Source organism: Lithobates pipiens, unplaced genomic scaffold (genome assembly GCF_037356315.1).
Source record: "Lithobates pipiens isolate NorthernLeopardFrog02 unplaced genomic scaffold, aLitPip1_a1.2 Scaffold_24, whole genome shotgun sequence".
Classification (NCBI taxonomy): Eukaryota; Metazoa; Chordata; class Amphibia; order Anura; family Ranidae; genus Lithobates; species Lithobates pipiens.
The window spans coordinates 1,418,696-1,438,458 of NW_027507786.1; the positions used below are offsets into that span (position 1 = coordinate 1,418,696).

At 43.9% G+C, this 19,763-nt stretch overlaps 1 protein-coding gene across 6 annotated transcripts in view; it reads left to right on the forward strand.

The window, feature by feature from the left end:
• PTPRJ (protein tyrosine phosphatase receptor type J) overlaps nt 1-19,763 on the forward strand; it is a 219,120-nt gene that overhangs the window by 160,080 nt on the left and 39,277 nt on the right. For all 6 annotated transcript variants that reach the window (XM_077453480.1, XM_077453482.1, XM_077453483.1 and 3 more), the window contains 3 exons: nt 2,454-2,714; nt 5,203-5,475; nt 10,606-10,743. In XM_077453480.1, coding sequence (XP_077309606.1) covers nt 2,454-2,714; nt 5,203-5,475; nt 10,606-10,743 — 672 coding nt within the window. The remainder of the gene's footprint in view (nt 1-2,453; nt 2,715-5,202; nt 5,476-10,605; nt 10,744-19,763) is intronic.

The window sequence follows — 19,763 nt, forward strand, 5'->3', positions numbered from 1 at the left end:
ACTTTGACATTGCATGCAAACGGCCCCGCATTGTTCATGCATATTTTAAGCTGATATCTAGGCAAAAAAAATATTGTTTAAATATAAGAGTTGTGCATTTTTACTTCACTTTTCAGTGTCCTTTGTTTATTTCTGTATAGAAATCCAGCAGAAGCAACTCTCACATGTAGCAAAGCCCAGTCACTGCTGCTCTCTCTACTTGTGTAGGGAGACTGGTCTTGTCTCTGCTCCCTCCTGTAGGTTTCTGCAGGCAGACTTTTGAGGGTGGGGCCCGCTTAGCCCCTCCCACTGCTCTACTTTCTGCACAGGCTATGTAAAACACAATGATGATGTCATCACTATATTTACAAGGTAATGTCTAAGCAAAGGCATTTGGTGCACACAAAGTGAATTTATATCCTTTGTGGCTTCTGAGGAGTATATTTAATTTGGTGCCTGGAGCTTTAAGATGGGAAAATATATAAAAAAAATATAGTCCCGTTGTGTATTCATTTAAAACAAAATAGGGAATGTCTTTTGAATGTGGTTTTAAAGGCTGGAGGTTTTTACCTTCATGCATTCTATGCATGAAGGTAAAAAAAAACTGTGTGCAGAGAAATACTCGTAAAAAAAAAATATATAAAACTCCATAGATAAGTAACACAAGTGCTGTAACATGCACAGTCCAAAAATTGTGTAGCGAAAAAAAAACTACAAATAAATGAAAAACAATCAATAACAGATCCTCTTCCACCGAATGATGATACTAATATTTTCTAAAAAATATTATATATATATATATATATATATATATATATATATATATAATATATATATGGATGTGAATTTTTGGGGATCTTATTAATAAGTCTTCCAAGGTGTAGAGTAACAGATGTCAGATAAAATGGTGGTGTGAAAGTATATATGGTATCCCAAAACTAGGTGGATGCTGCCTTCCTCAGATGGGGTAATCCGAAAGGAACTACAAGAAAAAAAAGAAATGGAAGGTGCTCAGAGCTGAGAAAGGGGGTGCACCTTGAAACACGTTAGCTGTACCATTTGCTCTGTGCATGTCCATGCACTGCGTTTATGTTTTTTTGCCAGTTGCATTTTGCGAGTACCCACTTTTATGCCCTGTACACACGATAGGATTTTCTGACGACAAAATCCATGGATTGTTTCCGACGGATGTTAGCTCAAACTTGTCTTGCATATACACGGTCACACAAAGTTGGTCGGAAATTCTGAACGTCAAGAACGTGGTGACGTACAACACGTACTATGAGCCGAGAAAAGTTCAATAGCCAGTGCTGCTCTTTTGCTTGATTCCATGCATGCGTGGCACTTTGTGCGTCGGAATTGTGTACACACGATCGGAATTTCCAACAACGGATTTTGTTGTCGGAAAATTTTGCTGCGTACACACGATCGGAATTCCGGCCAGAAAAAGACAGATGAGAGCTTTTCATTGGAAAATGCGACCGTGTGTACGCTCCATCGGATATCAAAAATTGATAGCATGTTCTCAATTTTCCAGACAGAAAAACTTTCTATCGGTAATTCTGATCGTATGTATGCAATTACGCCAAAAATCAAGCATGCTCAGATTCAACTACGAGACAGAAGCTATTGGCTACTGGCTATTGAACTTCCTTTTTCTAGTCACGTCGTACGTGTTTTACGTCACCACGTTATAAATGATCTAAATTTGGTGTGACCGTGTGTAGGCAAGACAGCTTGAGCCGAATTCCGTCGGGAAAACTATCAGAGCTTTTTCAGACGAGAATTCCGATCGTGTGTACGCGGCATGAGAGAAGCAGATTTCAAATTTTGTGTTGACGGAAATTCCTATAGAAAATGTGTGATGGAGCATACACACGGTCGGAATTTCCGACAACAAGGTCCTATCACACATTTTCCATCGGAAAATCCTATCGTGTATGCAGGGCATTAGACAAAAATTTTCTGCTTATTAAATTATCTTTTGTAATGCGCTTGGTGTGCGCGCCTTCCATTTCTGTTTTTCTTGTAGAAAGAATATAACAATATAACCGTTTTCCGAAGTGTGAATAAAATAAATTCGAATGGACCTCTAATTTGAAACGGTGTGAATTTTCCGAATTCGGTTGAAATGAGTTCAATTCGACCAAATTAGGAAAATTTGAATTGATTTGAATTCAAATAAACAAAACAAATTTAGAAAACGAATAAAAGGAATTTTAACTAAACTCATTTATGTAAATAACGAAACAAAAACAAATTTTTTCATTCTGCATATGTCTACTCAACTTTTCTATAGGTAATGTTTTCCTTTCATTACCTGGAAGCAGAGTGAGAAAAACATTTGTAGTGGTTTTCGCCTTCACTGCTACTGATTATTGTTCCTCTTCCTGTCCCTCGGCTGTTACTCCTCAATTGCTGTTTCTGATCTTTTTAATTAAAACTGTAAATATTTAATTTTTTTTTGTCTACAGAGCCAATGCGGGTGCAGTCCTTGCAAATCAACTCCGCTGCAACTACCAACATATCTTTGAATTGGGCCAAACCAGATGAATATCAGAGTTCTTACACATACAGAGTGCAGACTAATGCCACATCTCCAACTATAATAGTGATCAATGAATCAGCAACAATAGGGAATCTGACCCCGGGAGAGACGTATACATTCAATGTATATGTAAGAGCCGCTGATAATGCTACTGAATCTGACCCAGTGTCAGTAACTAACTGCACATGTAAGTAAAATAAATTGGTATATAAAAACCAAGATTGAAAAATCTCTTTGAGTTCCTTATAAAACATTGTATTGCCATTGATGTTCTTTATGTATTTAACCTTTGCTTTATTCTCATTAGTGTAAGGTTGTGTTTTTGTGTAAGCAAAGAGCGTTTGAACATACTGCATAGCAGGTCAATCTTTCCATATAGTAACTTGCTTCTGATACACTATATTGACAAAAGTATTGGGACACCTGCCTTTACAAGCACGTGAACTTTAATGGCATCCCAGCGTTAGTCTGTAGGGTTCAATATTGAGTTGGCCCACCCTTTGCAGCTGTAACAGCTTCAACTCTTCTGGGAAGGCCGTCCACAAGGTTTAGGAGTGTGTATGGGAATGTTTGACCATTCTTCCAGAAGAGCATTTGTGAGGTCAGGCACTGAACAAACAGCATCATGAAGGCCAAGGAACACACCAGACAGGTCAGGGATAAAGTTGTGGAGAAGTATAAAGCAGGGATAGGTTATAAAAAAAATATCCCAAGCTTTGAACATCCCACAGAGCTCTGTTCAATCCATCATCGGAAAATAGAAAGAGTATAGCACAACTGCAAACCTACCAAGACATGGCCGTCCACCTAAACTGACCGACCGGGCAAGGAGAGCATTAATCAGAGAAGAGCCAAGAGGTCCATGGTAACTCTGGAGGAGCTGCAGAGATCCACAGCTCAGGAGGGAGAATCTGTCCACAGGACAACTATTAGTCGTCTCTCCACAAATCTGACCTTTATGGAAGAGTGGCAAGAAGAAAGACATTGTCTAAATAAAGCCATAAGAAGTCCTGTTTGCAGCTTGCAAGAAGCCATGTGGGGGACACAGCAAACATGTGGAAGAAGGTACTCTGGTCAGATGAGACCAAAACTGAACTTTTTGGCCTAAGAGCAAATAACGCTATAACTAACACTGCACATCACCCTTAACATACCATCCCCACTGTGAAACATGGTGGTGGCAGTTTCATGTTGAGGGGATGCTTTTCTTCGGCAGGGACAGGGAAGCTGGTCAGAGTTGATGGGAAGATGAGTGGAGCCAAATACAGGGCAATCTTAGAAGAAAACCCGTTAGTCCTTGTACACACGGTCGGACATTCCGACAAAAAAATCCGTCGGATTTTGTCTGGCAGATTTTGTCTGAAACTTGTGTTGCATACACACGGTCGGACAAAGTTGTCAGAAAATCAGATCGTTCATAACGTGATAACGTTATTTAGTTACGATGGGACTACGTTCAGGCTAGTAGCCAATAGCTTTGGTGTAGGAATTTGATCTGAGCATGCGTGGCACTTTGTCCGATCGGAATTCTCTACACATGATCGGACAAAGTCCAATCGTATCATGTTGTTGGAAAGTTTTATAGCCCAGCTCTCAAACTTGGTCCGTCGGATATTCTGACGGAAACAGTCCGATGGAGCCCACACACTGTCGGATTATCCGACAACACGGTCCTATCGGACATTTTCCATCGGAATGTCCGACCGTGTTTACAAGGGCTTAGAGTCTGCAAAAGACTTGAGACTGGGGCGGAGGTTCACCTTCCAGCAGGACAACAACCCGAAACATACAGCCAGAGCTACAATGGAATGGTTTAGATCAAAGCATATTCATGTGTTAGAATGGCCCAGTCATAGTCCAGACCTAAATCCAATTGAGAATCTGTGGCAAGACTTGAAAATTTCTGACCCTAAAATCGCTCTCCATCCAATCTGACAGAGCTTGAGATATTTCACAAAGAAGAATGGGCAGAAATGTCCCTCTCTAGATGTGCAAAGCTGGTAGAGACATCCCCAAAAAGACTTGCAGCTGTAATTGCAGTGAAAGGCGGTTCTAGAAAGTATTGACTCCGGGGGGCGCCATACAAATGTACACCACACTTTTCATATATTTATTTGGAAAACCATTTATCATTTTCCTTCCACTTCACAATTATGTGCCACTTTGTGTTGGTCTATCACATAAAATCCCAATAAATCACATTTACGTCTTTGGTTGTAACATGACAAAATGTAGAAAATTTCAAGGGGTCATGTGGGAAGTGGTTTTAAAAAGTATATGAAGCCAACAGTTTTCTTTTTTAAGTTATGAATGGAGTAGGGGGAAGGGTTTAAAACACTTTCAGTTTTTTTTTCCCCCCATCTCTGACCCATTGAAGGGATTTCTGTTCACTACCTGTCCCATAAACACAACAGGAAGTGAGGAAAAAAAACATCTCTATAGCCAAAGCTTAAAACAAATAAATGTCTTTAGATATACTTTAAGGTAAACACTATAATAATAACTCATAAAGAGTTAGTTGAAAATGTTCTCTACTTCCCCTTTAACATGAAAAGCTGATATGGTAAATTATTTTCAAAGGAGTGAATGTTAATTGAACCAAAGAGCCTTTAAAAAAATAGATCATAGTTTATCATTTAAGTGATGCATTTACATTTTTATTGTTTTCTTCTTAGTTCCAGATTCCGTGTCTGGACTTTATGTGAGTGGGTTCACTGCAAACTCTATTTCATTGGAATGGACATGTCCGATAGGACAGTTTACCAACTTCTCAGTAACTTATGGAACCCAACTTCAAATTGTCCCAGCGACATGCAACAGTGATAGAAAACAAAACTATACTATAAAAGGGTTGAGTGCCTACACCGATTATAACATCACAGTAAGCACCTTGTCATGTGAAAGAGCCAGTAAAGTGGAACAGATACAGAAGAAGACTGGTGTGGCACGTGAGTACATATATCTCTTTAGATGAACACTGATAACGAGAGAATTGAATGGATTTTTGGATTTTTTTTGTACCTTTCGGAAAGTTATACCTCTTCCCTGGGCCAGTTGATAACCTCCCATGGCTTCCAATACCAACTCTATGCTGACGACACCCAGATCTATCTCTCAATTCCTCAACTCACCCCCTCGATCTCCTCTCTCAGACTTACTGAATGACATATCGGTATGGATGTCACACCACTTCCTCAAACTCAATCTTTCTAAAACTGAGCTTGTTATATTTCCTCCTTCCCGGTCCTCTCCCCCCATGACTTTACCATTAAGATCAACAGAACAAACATTGGTGCCTCCACACGTGCCAGGGTCCTGGGTGTCATCTTCGACTCTGACCTCTCTTTCAGCCCCCATATCCAATCACTGGCTAAATCCTGCCGCCTTCACCTCCGCAACATCTCCATAATTCAACCCTTCCTGGCTGACACCCCACAGCAACTTATTCACTCCTTGGTTATTTCCCACCTTGACTACGGCAATTCTCTCCTTAATGGTCTACCCTTATGCAGGCTATCCCCCTTCAGTCTATTTTGAATGCTACTGCTAGACTAATACACCTCACTAACTGATCCATGACTGCTGCTCCTCTCTGCCAATCCCTTCACTGGCTTCCCCTACCCCACTGTATAAAATTCAAAATGTTAACCACAACATACAAGGCCATCAACAACATTGCTCCCATCTACATCACCAACCTCATCTGCAGATATCGCCAAATCGTCCCCTCCGCTCCTCCCAGGACCTCCTGCACTGTAGCCCCCTTGTTACCTCCTCCCATTCTCGCCTTCAGGACTTTTCCAGAGCCTCTCCCATCCTCTGGAACTCCCTGCCCCGGTATGTCCGATCAGCCCCTAACCTGTCCACCTTTAGAAGAGCCCTGAAAACTCACTTATTCAGGGAAGCCTATCTCACCTCCACCTAACAACTGTTCCCGAGCCACCCCCAGCAAATCATTCCCCACATCTATTACCTTTTGTACCACCACCCCCCCCCTTTAGAATGTAAGCTGTACGAGCCAGACCCTCCTGTACCTTCTGTATTGAACTGTACTGTAATTGTGCTGTCCCCCCTCTACATTGTAAAGCACTGTGCAAACTGTTGGCGCTATATAAATCATGTATAATAATATAAGAATAATAATAACTTTAAAATCAGATTTTAGCATCAGGTTCCCTTTTACATCTACTAGTCGCACAAGCTTGTGGGCGGGGTCTACTCTTCCTGCACATGGGGGGGGGCTGCGCGTTCTGAGTAGGAATGAGCTTCGAGTTCGAGTCAAACTCATGTTCGACTCGAACATTGCCTGTTCGGCGAACAGTGAACAATTTGGGGTGTTCGCGGCAAATTTGAAAAGCTGCAGAACACCCTGTACAAGTCTATGGGAGAAATCTAAAGTGCTAATTTTAAAGGCTAATATGCAAGTTATTGTCCTAAGAAGTGTTTGGGGACCTGTGTCCTGCCCCAGGGGACATGGATCAATGCAAAAAAAAGTTTTAAAAAATGGCAGTTTTTTGGGGAGCAGTGATTTTAATAATGCTTAAAGTGAAACAATAAAAGTATAATATTCCTTTAAATTTCGTACCCGGGGGGTGCCTATAGTATGCCCGTGAAGGGGCGCATGTTTCCCATGCTTAGAACTGTCCCTGCACAAAGTGTCATTTCTGCAGGAAAAAAAGTAATTTAAAATCACTTGCAGCTAAAATGAATTGTTGGCTCCCCATAATACAGAGAAGTCATTGAAAGTCATTGATACAAAAAAAAGCGTGTCGTCCCCCCCAAATTCAATTACCAGGCCCTTCAGGTCTGATATGGATATTAAGGGGAACCCCGTGTCAATTAAAAAAAAAAATGTTGTGGGGTTCCCCCTAAATATCCATACCAGACCCTTCAGGTCCATACCAGACCCTTTATCCGAGCATACAACCTGGCAGGCCGCAGGAAAAGAGGGGGGGGACAAGAGAGCGCCGACCCCCTGAACCGTACCAGGCCACATGCCCTCAACATTGGGAGGATGCTTTGGGGGTCTGTGACCCCTCAAAGCACCTTGTTCCCATGTTGATGAGGACAAGGGTCTCATCCCCACAACCCTGGCCGGTGGTTGTGGGGGTTTGCGGGCAGGAAGCTTATCAGAATCTGGAAGCCCCCTTTAACAAGGGGACCCCCAGATCCCCCCCCCAGACCACTTAGTCTATATTATACCAAAGTAATAGGCAATTCAATCAGTGTCATGTTGTAAACCCATGTGAACAATAAATACCATAACATTTTTTTAAATATTTAAATGTTTATGACCTTAACTCCTTGGTGCTTTAAGGGATTTGGTATGCCAGGAGGCGATGCAGGGCTTATGGCCACATGAGCGCTGTGATTGGCTGTCACTGCGGTCATATGATCGGAAAATTCCCAATCGCAAACCGCAGTTGGGAACTTTTCGTGAGTCACCGGTCACTGTGTCAGGAGCATGTAAGGTGCGCGCCCTCCGCACAGCAGTGTCAGCACTACTGCATGAAAATATGCAGCCGCTCAGGCGCCAAGGCCCAGCCACCGGGAGGCCACATATTTGCGTGCCCTCAGCACCAAAGGGTTAAATTGGAGCTCCAGTCATTTTGGTGGTTTATTAAAAGTCACCAGCTACAAAAAGTGTGGCTGCTGACTTTCAATAAATACACATGCACCTGTCACAGGGTACAAGCGATGTGGTCACCTGAACTACTTCTCTTCCTCTCCCACAAGCTGTTACAGCTAAGTGTGCACTGCACATGCACAAGTTGCTCTGTGCCTGCTGAATGGTCCGGCATGCTTCTGGGACCTGTGGCATGTAGGGAGGGGAGAAGAGGACTTCCGCTTGGATCGCTTATGCCACATATTTCCCACTAAGCCTTGTCATGTGGCCGCCCATCCAACTTTGCAGCAGGATCATAGCAGAACTCCATTCCAGCACCTCTGGCTATCACCCTCCCACTTGTAAACACAGAAGCCTTCTGTGTTTACAAGACAATGCTTTGCTTTCAGTAGCTTCCAGATGTAATAGATCCCTCATGTCAAGGATGTGAGTGAGAACCATCTCCTTAAAAGGCATTGTCACCTGAACAGAGAGGTATAACAGAGCCAAATTCATGGGTATTAGAGAAAACACAGGGAGAAGTAGGAAACAGAAGAGATGCTTTGAGGGGTTGGTGTTGTACATTGTACATGGCACACCCCTAAACCCTGTACCTTGTACACAGCACACTCCTAAACTCTGCATTCTGTACACAGCGCACTCCTAAACTCTGCATTCTGTACACAGTGCACCCCTGAACAATACACTCTGTACACAGAGCACTCTTAAACTCTGTATACAGTGCACCCCTGAACTCTGTACGCAGCACACCCCTGAACTCTGTACTCTGTATACAGCACACTCCTAAACACAGTACTTAGTACACAGCGCACCCCTGAACTCTGCACTTTCTACACAGCTCACCCCGATCCTGAATCCTATACTCAGCGCACTTCTGAACTCTGCAGCCTGTACAAAGCGCATTCCTGAACTCTGTACACAGCACACACCTGAACTCTGTACACAGTGCACCCCTGAACTCTGTACACAGCGCACCCCAACTCTGTACACTGTGCACCCCTGAACTCTGTACACAGCACATCCCTGAACTCTGCACTTTGTACACAGAGCAACCCTAAACCCTGTACACAGCGCACCCCTGAACTCTGCACTTTGTACACTGCATGCCTCTGAACTCTGCACTCTGTACACAGCGCACTCCTGAACCCTGCATCCTGTACAAAGCACACTCCTGAACTCTGTACACAGAGCACTCCTGAACTCTGCATCCTGTACAAAGCGCACTCCTGAACTCTGTACATAGGGCACTCCTGAACTCTGCACTCTGTACAAAGTGTACCCCTAAACTCTGTATTCTGAACACTGAACTCTGTACAAAGTGTACCCCTAAACTCTGTATTCTGAACACTCTGTACACACTGAACTCTGCACTCTGTACACAGTGCCCTCTGGAACTCTGCACTCTGTACACTGTGCATACCCCTGAACTCTGCACTCTGCACACAGCGCTTCACTGAACTCTGCACAGTGAGCACCCCTGAACTCTTTACATAGGACACCCCCTGAACACTGCACTCTGTGCACAGCACACCCACAAACTCTGCACTCTGTACACAGCGCACCCCCAAACTCTGCACTCTGTATAGAGCACACCCCTAAATCTTGTACTCTGTACACAGCGCACCCCTGAAATCTGCACTCTGTAAAGCGCACACCCCTAAACGCTGCACTCTGTACACAGTGCACCCCTGAAATCTGCACTCTGTAAAGAACACACCCCTAAACCCTGCACTCTGTACACAGTGCACCCCTGAAATCTGCACTCTGTAAAGAACACACCCCTAAACCCTGCACTCTGTATACAGCGCACTCCTGAACTATGCACTCTGTACACAGCGCACTCCTGAACTCTGTACACAGCGCACTCCTGAACTCTGCACTCTGTACATAGCACACTCCTGAACTCTGCACTCTGTACACAGTGCACTCCTGAGCTCTGCACTCTGTACATAGCACACCCCTGAACTCTGCACTCTGTACATAGAACACTCCTTGACTCTGCACTCTACTCCTGAACTCTGCACTCTGTACATAGTGCACTCCTGAACTCTGCACTCTGTACATAGCGCACTCCTGAACTCTGCACTCTGTACATAGCACACTCCTGAACTCTGCACTCTGTACACAGCACACTCTTGAACTTCTGCACGTTGTATATAGAGCACTCCTGAATTATACACTTTGTACACAGCTTGCCCCTGAACTCTGCACTCTATACACAGAGCACTGTGAATGGCCAAACATTTTAAAAAAAATGCTTATTTCTTGAAGTGGAATGAATGGACTCCAGAATGAATAAGAAAATATATCTTATATAGAGAAAAATGTTTACTTTCCTGACACCTACAAAATGTATGTAATTCCATGCATATGGAAAATCTCAGAAAACTTGATCACATACAATGTGATGATGCTACAGCTAAATAAATATTTGTTGTCTCATTTGTTTCAGCTCCGCCTGCTCCAAACGTCAGCACCGCCAAAGAAATAAAACCAACTGCGTATAATCAGATTTCTTACACTTTCGAATTGCTCAATGAAACAAATGGGCCTGTCGACGTATATGCCGTGATTGTAACAACTAATAATGGTATGGTAAACCTTTTTTTTGGAGTAGGGAGAACATATTTAAACAAAATGAAACCTGATCTAATAAAATGACATACACTGTACAGCCGCCAGCAGCAATTGTTGTGTTCTGCCAGCAGGGAAGGCTCCTTGCCGGCGCAACACAAAAAAGCTGCAGGAGGGATTTCGTGCAATTTTCTTTCCTGCAATCAGATCACATCATTTATGGCTTGCCTAAATCTCCAAACTTGATAGACAGAAATACAAAAACTTTGGCAGTTAAAACAGCTCCTTCATATGGGTACAAGGGTTCTTAAAATAGTTTCCGCACTTTTTTAAACTCAAACATAAAAAAGTACGGGAACTTTCGGATTTCATCTGTCCATGTTACTTTTTGAGTGATTACCAAAATTGTGATTACCAATTAAATAAATTAAGAGTATCTTCAAGCTTTTTCATGCTGTCAGTATTGCTAAATGCCCTCTGAAAAGTGATACGCAGTTCATAGATTTTTTTTTTGTGGGGGGGGGGGGGTATTGCCTTTTTTATTTTTACTTTTGTAGTTGTAGAGAATTCCAATCGGGCAAAGTGCCGCCCATGCTCAGATCAAATTATGAGACCAAAGCTATTGGCTACTAGCCTCAACATAGTCCCGTCGTAACAAACGCCATCACGTTCCGAACCTCTTCTTTACTAAAGTGAAATTGTAAAGGGATTTCTTTCTTTTTAGTTCTTTCTGGTGCTTCTGGAGTATATGGAGTGCATGCTTATGACCCCCCTCACCCTCTACTCAGTGGGACCTTGACCCTGTGCTGGGCAAATCTAAGACCCATTCCCAAAGATTTCATGACTCAGGGTGCCAGGGTGGATAAAAATCGATAATATAAAAAAAAAAAAAAAAGTAAAAAAACATTTTTTTTGATTTAAATCAGATTTTTATTTTATTTAACCACTTCAGCCCCAGACCATTTTGCTGGTCAAAGACCAGACCACTTTTTGCGATTCGGCACTGCGTCGCTTTAAGGCTGCTTTCACACTGGGGCGGGAGCAGCATCGGCGGTAAAGTGGCGCTATTTTTAGCGGTGCTTTACCGTCGTTTTAGCGGCGGTCTGCGGGCGCTAGCGGGGTGGTTTTAACCCCCGCTAGCGGCCGAAAAAGGGTTAAACCCGCCCGCAAAGCGCCGCTGCAGCGGCGCTTTGCCGGCGGTATTGCCGCGGTGTCCCATTGATTTCAATGGGTAGGAGCGGTATAGGAGCGGTGAATACACCGCTCCTTCACCGCTCCAAAGATGCGGCTACCAGGACTTTTTTCACCGTCCTGCCAGCGCATCGCTCCAGTGTGAAAGCCCTCCGGCTTTCACACTGGAGGAAAAGGGGCAGGTTTTTTTCAGGCGCTACACAGGCGCTATTTTTAGCGCTGTAACGCCTGAATACCGCCCCAGTGTGAAAGCAGCCTAACTGATAATTGCGCGGTAATGCGACGTGGCTCCCAAACAAAATTGGCGTCCTTTTTTCCCACAAATAGAGCTTTCTTTTGGTGGTATTTGATCACCCCTGTGGTTTTTATTTTTTGCGCTATAAACAAAAATAGAGCGAGAATTTTGAAAAAAACACATTATTTTTTACTTTTTGTTATAATAAATATCCCCCAAAAATATATAAAAAAACTTTTTTTTCCGTCAGTTTAGGCCGATACGTGTTCTTCTACATATTTTTGGTAAAAAAAATCGCAATAAGCGATTATTGATTGGTTTGCGCAAAAGTTATAGCGTTTTATGGCATTTTTATTAATAATTTTTTTTTTTACTAGTAATGGCGGCGATCAGTGATTTTTATTGTGACTGCGACATTATGGCGGACACATAGGACATTTTTGACACATTTTTGGGACCATTGTCATTTATACAACAATCACTGCTATATAAATGCATTGATTCCTGTGTAAATGACACTGGCAGTGAAGGGGTTAACCAGTGGGTGGCAGTGTAGGGGTTAAGTGTTCCTAGGGGTGTGTTACTAACTGTGGGGGGCTGGGCTTTCATTTAGTGAACGCTGCTTACATTTCTCCGTTCAGCCGCCCCGTAAGATGATCGCGGGTATGCCGATGGCAATGGAGACCCGCGACCGGACTCACAGGGGTCCCAACCGGCACGTGAGTGCGCTGTCAGTGGCGCGCTTGCTATGGCAGAGCGGCATTAAAGATAATATGCCTGCCCATGCCATTCTGCCGACGTACATCGCGTGCGCCGGTTGGGAACCGGTTAAGTAGATTTTTTGGGATTTTTATCTAATTTATTTTAATAAAATACTTTTGGAGTAAAAAATCATTTTCTATTCAAGATACATTAATAATTTAGTTTATTCTGCATGAAATGGAGCTTAGTTATGTAGAATGAGGCTGTATATTCTGCAATATTTAAATTTTTTGCTAAACTCATTCAGTGAATCCAAGCTCCACAAGCTGAGATAACATGCACTGCATTGATGCATTCACACAATGTTACAGTAACCATGAGATAAGAGGAAGTTCTGTGCTGGCCATGTCCCCCGGACACAGCCAGTCACAGATCGCTGTAAACGGCCAATCACAGCGGCCGTTTACAGCACGATCGGCGTGTTCAATGAGAGATGATCTCATATGAGATCATCTCTCAGCGCCGCTCTCCCTCCTCACACAGACAGCATGTGAGAAGGGAGAGATCAACGGCTGCAGCGGCTGTGAGTTAAAAAAAAAAAAGTAAAAAAAAAGTGCCATCCTCCCCAGTGCCATCCTCCCCAGTGCCACCTGTTAGTGCTATCTATTGTCAGTGCCATTTGTCCCCAGTGCCACCTGTCATCAGTGCCACGTATAAGTGCAATCTGTCATCAGTGCCACGTGTCATCAGTGCCACATAGTGCCATCTGTCATCAGTGCCACATATTAGTGCCATCTGTCATCAGTGCCACGTATCAGTGCCATTTGTCATCAGTGCCACCTGTCAGTGTCACGTGCCATCTGTTGTCAGTGTCACGTGTCATCAATGCCACTTATCAGTGCCATCTGTCATCAGTGTCACGCGTCATCGGTGCCACGTATTAGTGCCATCTGTCATTGGTGCCACATATTAGTGCCATCTGTCATCAGTGCCACGTATAAGTGCCATCTGTCATCAGTGCCACATATAAGTGCCATCTGTCATCAGTGCCACATATTAATGCCATCTGTCATCAGTGCCACGTATAAGTGCCATCTGTCATCAGTGCCACATATAAGTGCCATCTGTCATCAGTGCCACATATTAATGCCATCTGTCATCAGTGCCACGTATAAGTGCCATCTGTCATCAGTGTCACATGTCATTGTCCTGGTGCTCCAGGGCCTTGAAAAGTGTAATAGGTAGTCAACAAGTTAGATGTGTAATTTATGCTCCTAGAACATGTGATGGCGCTCCCTGCATGTTGAGTCTCTCTATGTGGCCAGGCTGTGAAAAAGTCCCACACATGTATTGTAATACTCAGGAGGAGTAGCAGAATTTATTTTGGGGCGTCATTTGTGGTATACACATGCCACGTGAGAGAAATAACCTATTACAATGACAATTTTTTTGAAAAAAATAAAAAATAAAATCTTAAATTTGCAAAGAATTGTAGGAAAAAATGACAACATCAAAAAGCTCACCATTCCTCTTACTAAATACCTTGGAATGTCTACTTTCCAAAAAGGGGTCATTTGGGGGGTATTTGTACTTTCCTGGCTTGTTCGGGTCGCAAGAAATGAGACAGACCACCAGTACATCAGATGTGATCAATTTTGTGCGATTCGCACCACAGCTTGTAGACTCTCTAACTTTCACAAAGACCAAATAATATCCACTTATTTGGGTTATTTTTACCAAAGATATGTAGCAGTATAAATTGTGGCCAAAATTTATGAAGAAAAATTAATAATTTGCATAATTTTGGCACAGAAACAAAGAAATATCCTTTTTTTTTTCAAAATTTTCGGTCTTTTTTCATTTATAGCACAAAAAATAAAAACCCCAGAGGTGATCAAATACCACCAAAAGAAAGCTCTATTTGTGGGAAAAAAAGGACAAAAAATTCATTCGGGTACAGTGCTGCATGACTGAGTAATTGTCATTCAAAGTGTGAGAGCACCGAAAGCTGAAAATTGGTCTGGGCAGGAGGGGGGTTTAAGTGCCCAGTAGGCAAGTGGTTAAAGAGCACCTGTTATTTTCTGATCGTGGCAGCGCCTGTTAGTGGGCATCCACTCACCCGCTGCCGCCACATCCCTCACCTTGTTGTGTCACTGCCACATCACCAGCCATCCTGTTAAAGTGAATGGGACTGTCGGTGAGGCAACAGCAGGTCTAAGGAGGAGCCTCTGCGGGACAGAGAGCATAGTTGCTCTTTAACCACTTGCCGACCGCCGCACGACGATATACGTCGGCAGAATGGCACGGGCAGGCATATTGGCGTATATATAAGTCCATGCCTGCCCGCGGGTGGGGGGCCCGATCGGGCCCCCCCCCGGTGCCTGCGGCGGTCGGCATTCGTTCGGGAGAGATCAGGGATGAGGGGACGGCCATTCATTCATGGCCACCCCCTCGCGATCTCTCTCGACGAATGGAAATCCCCCGTGACATCACTTCCTCTCCTGTAATGTAAACACAGGAGAGGAAGTGATGTATTCTCTCCTCCGTGTCGGTATTTTCCGTTCCGACACGGAGGAGAGCGGATCGGTGAGTTGCACCAACACTCTACACACACAGTAGAACATGCCAGGCACACTCACACCCCCCCTTTACCCCCCGATCACCCCCCCAATTACCCCTGCCCCCCAGTCACAGTGACACCAATGTCATTTTTTTTTTTTTTTTTTTTTTGCATTGGTGTCATTTGTGACTGTAATAACTGTTAGGGCAGTTAGAGTTAGCCCCCTTTAGTTCTAATGTACCCCCCTAACCCCCCCAATAAAGGTTTAACCCCGTGATCACCCCCCGTCGCCAGTGTCACTAAGGCTGGGTTCACATTGCAGCGGTTTATGAGAACGAATGTGATTCGCACCGCACTGCAGTGCAAATCACATCCGATCTCTGTGCGATTCGAGTTCAGCCATTCGCCGCACCCGCCGCACCCGCCACACCCGCCGCACCCGCCGCAAATTCGCACGGGACCCTTTTTTTGGCCCGCAGCAGAATCGGATCGCATGGGTGTTCACACCATGCGATCCGAGTTTGCAGATCGCACTGCGATATGCGAACTGATCTGGGGGTGTCAGTAACATTTCACTGACACTCCCAGCAGTTCGCATAGGGCAGTGTGAACTGCCGCCGGGAGGCATGCGATGCGGGAACCCGCCGCGGATTCGCGGCGTTTCCGCATCGCTCCAGTGTGAACCCAGCCTAATAAGCGATCATTTTTCTGATCGCCGTATTAGTGTCACAGGTGACGCTAGTTAGGCAGGTAGGTATTTAGGTTCGCCGCAGCTTTTTATAGCGCCAGGGACCCCCATATACTACCGCATAAAGCCCCCTGATTGCCCCCTAGTTAACCCTTTCACCAGTGATCACCATATAACTGTTACAGGTGACGCTGGTTGGTTAGTTATTTTTTTATAGTTTCAGGGCACCCGCCATTTATTACCTAATAAAGGTTTAACCCCCTGATCACCCGGCGGGTGTCATTTGTGACTAATAACTGTTAGGGCAGTTAGGGTTAGCCCCCTTTAGTTCTAAGGTACCCCCCTAACCCCCCCAATAAAGGTTTAACCCCGTGATCACCCCCCGTCGCCAGTGTCACTAAGGCTGGGTTCAGATTGCAGCGGTTTGAGAACGGATGTGATTCGCACCGCACTGCAGTGCAAATCACATCCGATCTCTGTGCGATTCGAGTTCAGCCATTCGCCGCACCCGCCACACCCGCCGCACCCGCCGCAAATTCGCACGGGACCCTTTTTTTGGCCCGCAGCAGAATCGGATCGCATGGGTGTTCACACCATGCGATCCGAGTTTTCAGATCGCACTGCGATATGCGAACTGATCTGGGGGTGTCAGTAACATTTCACTGACACTCCCAGCAGTTCGCATAGGGCAGTGTGAACTGCCGCCGGGAGGCATGCGATGCGGGAACCCGCCGCGCATTCGTGGCGTTCCCGCATCGCTCCAGTGTGAACCCAGCCTAATAAGCGATCGTTTTTCTGATCGCTGTATTAGTGTCACAGGTGACGCTAGTTAGGCAAGTAGGTATTTAGGTTCGCCGCAGCTTTTTATAGCGCCAGGGACCCCCATATACTACCGCATAAAGCCCCCTGATTGCCCCCTAGTTAACCCTTTCACCAGTGATCACCATATAACTGTTACAGGTGACGCTGGTTGGTTAGTTATTTTTTTATAGTTTCAGGGCACCCGCCATTTATTACCTAGTCTCACTAGTGTACCCCTAAATTTAGGGGTGTCTACTTTCCAAAATGGGGTCATTTGGGGGGGGTTTGTGCCATCTTGGCATTTTATGGCCTTCAAAACTGTAACGCCCTTAGAAAGCCTGAAGGCGGTGCTTGGTTTTCGGGGCCCCGTACGCGGCTAGGCTCCCAAAAAGTCCCACATATGTGGTATCCCCGTACTCAGGAGAAGCAGCAGAATTTATTTTGGGGTGTCATTTCACATATGCCCATGGCATGCGTGAGCAATATATCATTTAGTGACAACTTTGTGAAAAAAAAAAAAAAAAAAAAAAAGTTTGTAATTTTCCCGCAACTTGTGGCAAAATATAAAATATTCCATGGACTCAACATGCCTCTCAGCAAATAGCTTGGGGTGTCTACTTTCTAAAATGGGGTCATTTGTGGGGGTTTTGTGCCATCTTGGCATTTTATGGCCTTCAAAACTGTAATAGGTAGTGAGGAGTGAAGTCAAATATTTACGCCCTTAGAAAGCCTGAAGGCGGTGCTTGGTTTTCGGGGCCCCGTACGCGGCTAGGCTCCCAAAAAGTCCCACATATGTGGTATCCCCGTACTCAGGAGAAGCAGCAGAATTTATTTTGGGGTGTCATTTCACATATGCCCATGGCATGTGTGAGCAATATATCATTTAGTGACAACTTTGTGAAAAAAAAAAAAAAAAAAAAAAAGTTTGTAATTTTCCCGCAACTTGTGGCAAAATATAAAATATTCCATGAACTCAACATGCCTCTCAGCAAATAGCTTGGGGTGTCTACTTTCTAAAATGGGGTCATTTGTGGGGGTTTTGTGCCATCTTGGCATTTTATGGCCTTCAAAACTGTAATAGGTAGTGAGAAGTGAACTCAAAAATTTACGCCCTTAGAAAGCCTGAAGGCGGTGCTTGGTTTTCGGGGCCCCGTACGCGGCTAGGCTCCCAAAAAGTCCCACATATGTGGTATCCCCATACTCAGGAGAAGCAGCAGAATTTATTTTGGGGTGTCATTTCACATACGCCCATAGCATGTGTGAGCAATATATCATTTAGTGACAACTTTGTGTAAAAAAAAAAAAAAAAATTTTTTTTTGTCATTATTCAATCGCTTGAGGCAAAAAAATAAAATATTCAATGGGCTCAACATGCCTCTTATCAATTTCCTTAGGGTGTCTACTTTCCAAAATGGGGTCATTTGGGGGGGTTTTGTACTGCCCTGCCATTTTAGCACCTCAAGAAATGAGATAGGCAGTCGTAAACTAAAAGCTGCGTAAATTCCAGAAAACGTACCTTAGTTTGTAGATGTGACAACTTTTGCGCAAACCAATAAATATACAATTATTGACTTTTTTTTTACCAAAGACATGTGGCTGAATACATTTTGGCCTAAATGTATGACTAAAATTGAGTTTATTGGATTTTTCTAATAACAAAAAGTAGAAAATATCATTTTTTTTCAAAATTTGCGGTCTTTTTACGTTTATATCGCAAAAAATAAAAATCGCAGAGGCAATCAAATACCATCAAAAGAAAGCTCTATTTGTGGGAAGAAAAGGACGCAAATTTTGTTTGGGTACAACATTGCATGACCGCGCAATTACCAGTTAAAGCAGCGCAGTGCCAAAGTGTAAAAAGACCTCTGGTCATTTACCAGCAAAATGGTCCGGTCTTAAAGTGGTTAAAAATAATAATTTAAATCCAGCTTTTTTACTAGTGATTTCAATCAAATCCACCCCGCAGGGTGATTTATGTTCTCTATACTTCTATACGCAGTTACTTTAATTTATGCCTCAAGCCCATGCCTAGTGCACAGAGATTTTTCTCTGAATCTCATGCAACACCTTCTCCCCTCTTAGCCTCAGTTCACAATATGAACCGCACAATAATACAGGTGATAAATTATTTCATTTCAAAACAGTTGATAGGATCCAAGAGGATTTATTGATGAGATAGATGTTTGGAGTACACATACAGACAAAAGCCATGTACTAATGCTTTAAAAACTCTTGACATACACATTTCTTATGTAAAACTCTTCCGAAATGGGATTGATTACAGACTAGAACAGGGGTCTCCAAACTCTCTAAACAAAGTGCCAGGTTATTGTCCTTCAGACTTTTGGGGGGGCCGGATTGTGGCCAGCGGGAGTGGAAATTTTTCTGGCATCAGCAGGAATAAACATTGCCACAGTTGATGACACAGTTGTTGGTATCATTGGGAGAAATAGTGCCCCATCATTGGTATCAGTGGGAGGAATGATGCCCCATAATTGGTGTCAGTGGGAGGAATGATGCCCCATCATTGGTATCAGTGGGAAGAATGGTGCCCCATCATTGCTATCACTGGGAGTAATAGTGTCCCATCATTGGTGTCATTGGGAGGAAAAGTGTCCCGTCATTGGTATCAATGGAAGGAATATTGTTCCATTGTTGGTATCATTAGGAGGAATAGTACCCCATCATTGGTATCATTAGAAGAAATAGTGCCCCATCATTGATATCAGTGGGAGGAATCGCACCCTCATCAGTGTTGTCAGTGGGAGGAACGATGCCCCATCATTGGTATCAGTGGGAAAAATAGTGCCCCATTGTTGGTGTCAGTGGGAAGAATAGTGCTCCATCATTGGTATCACT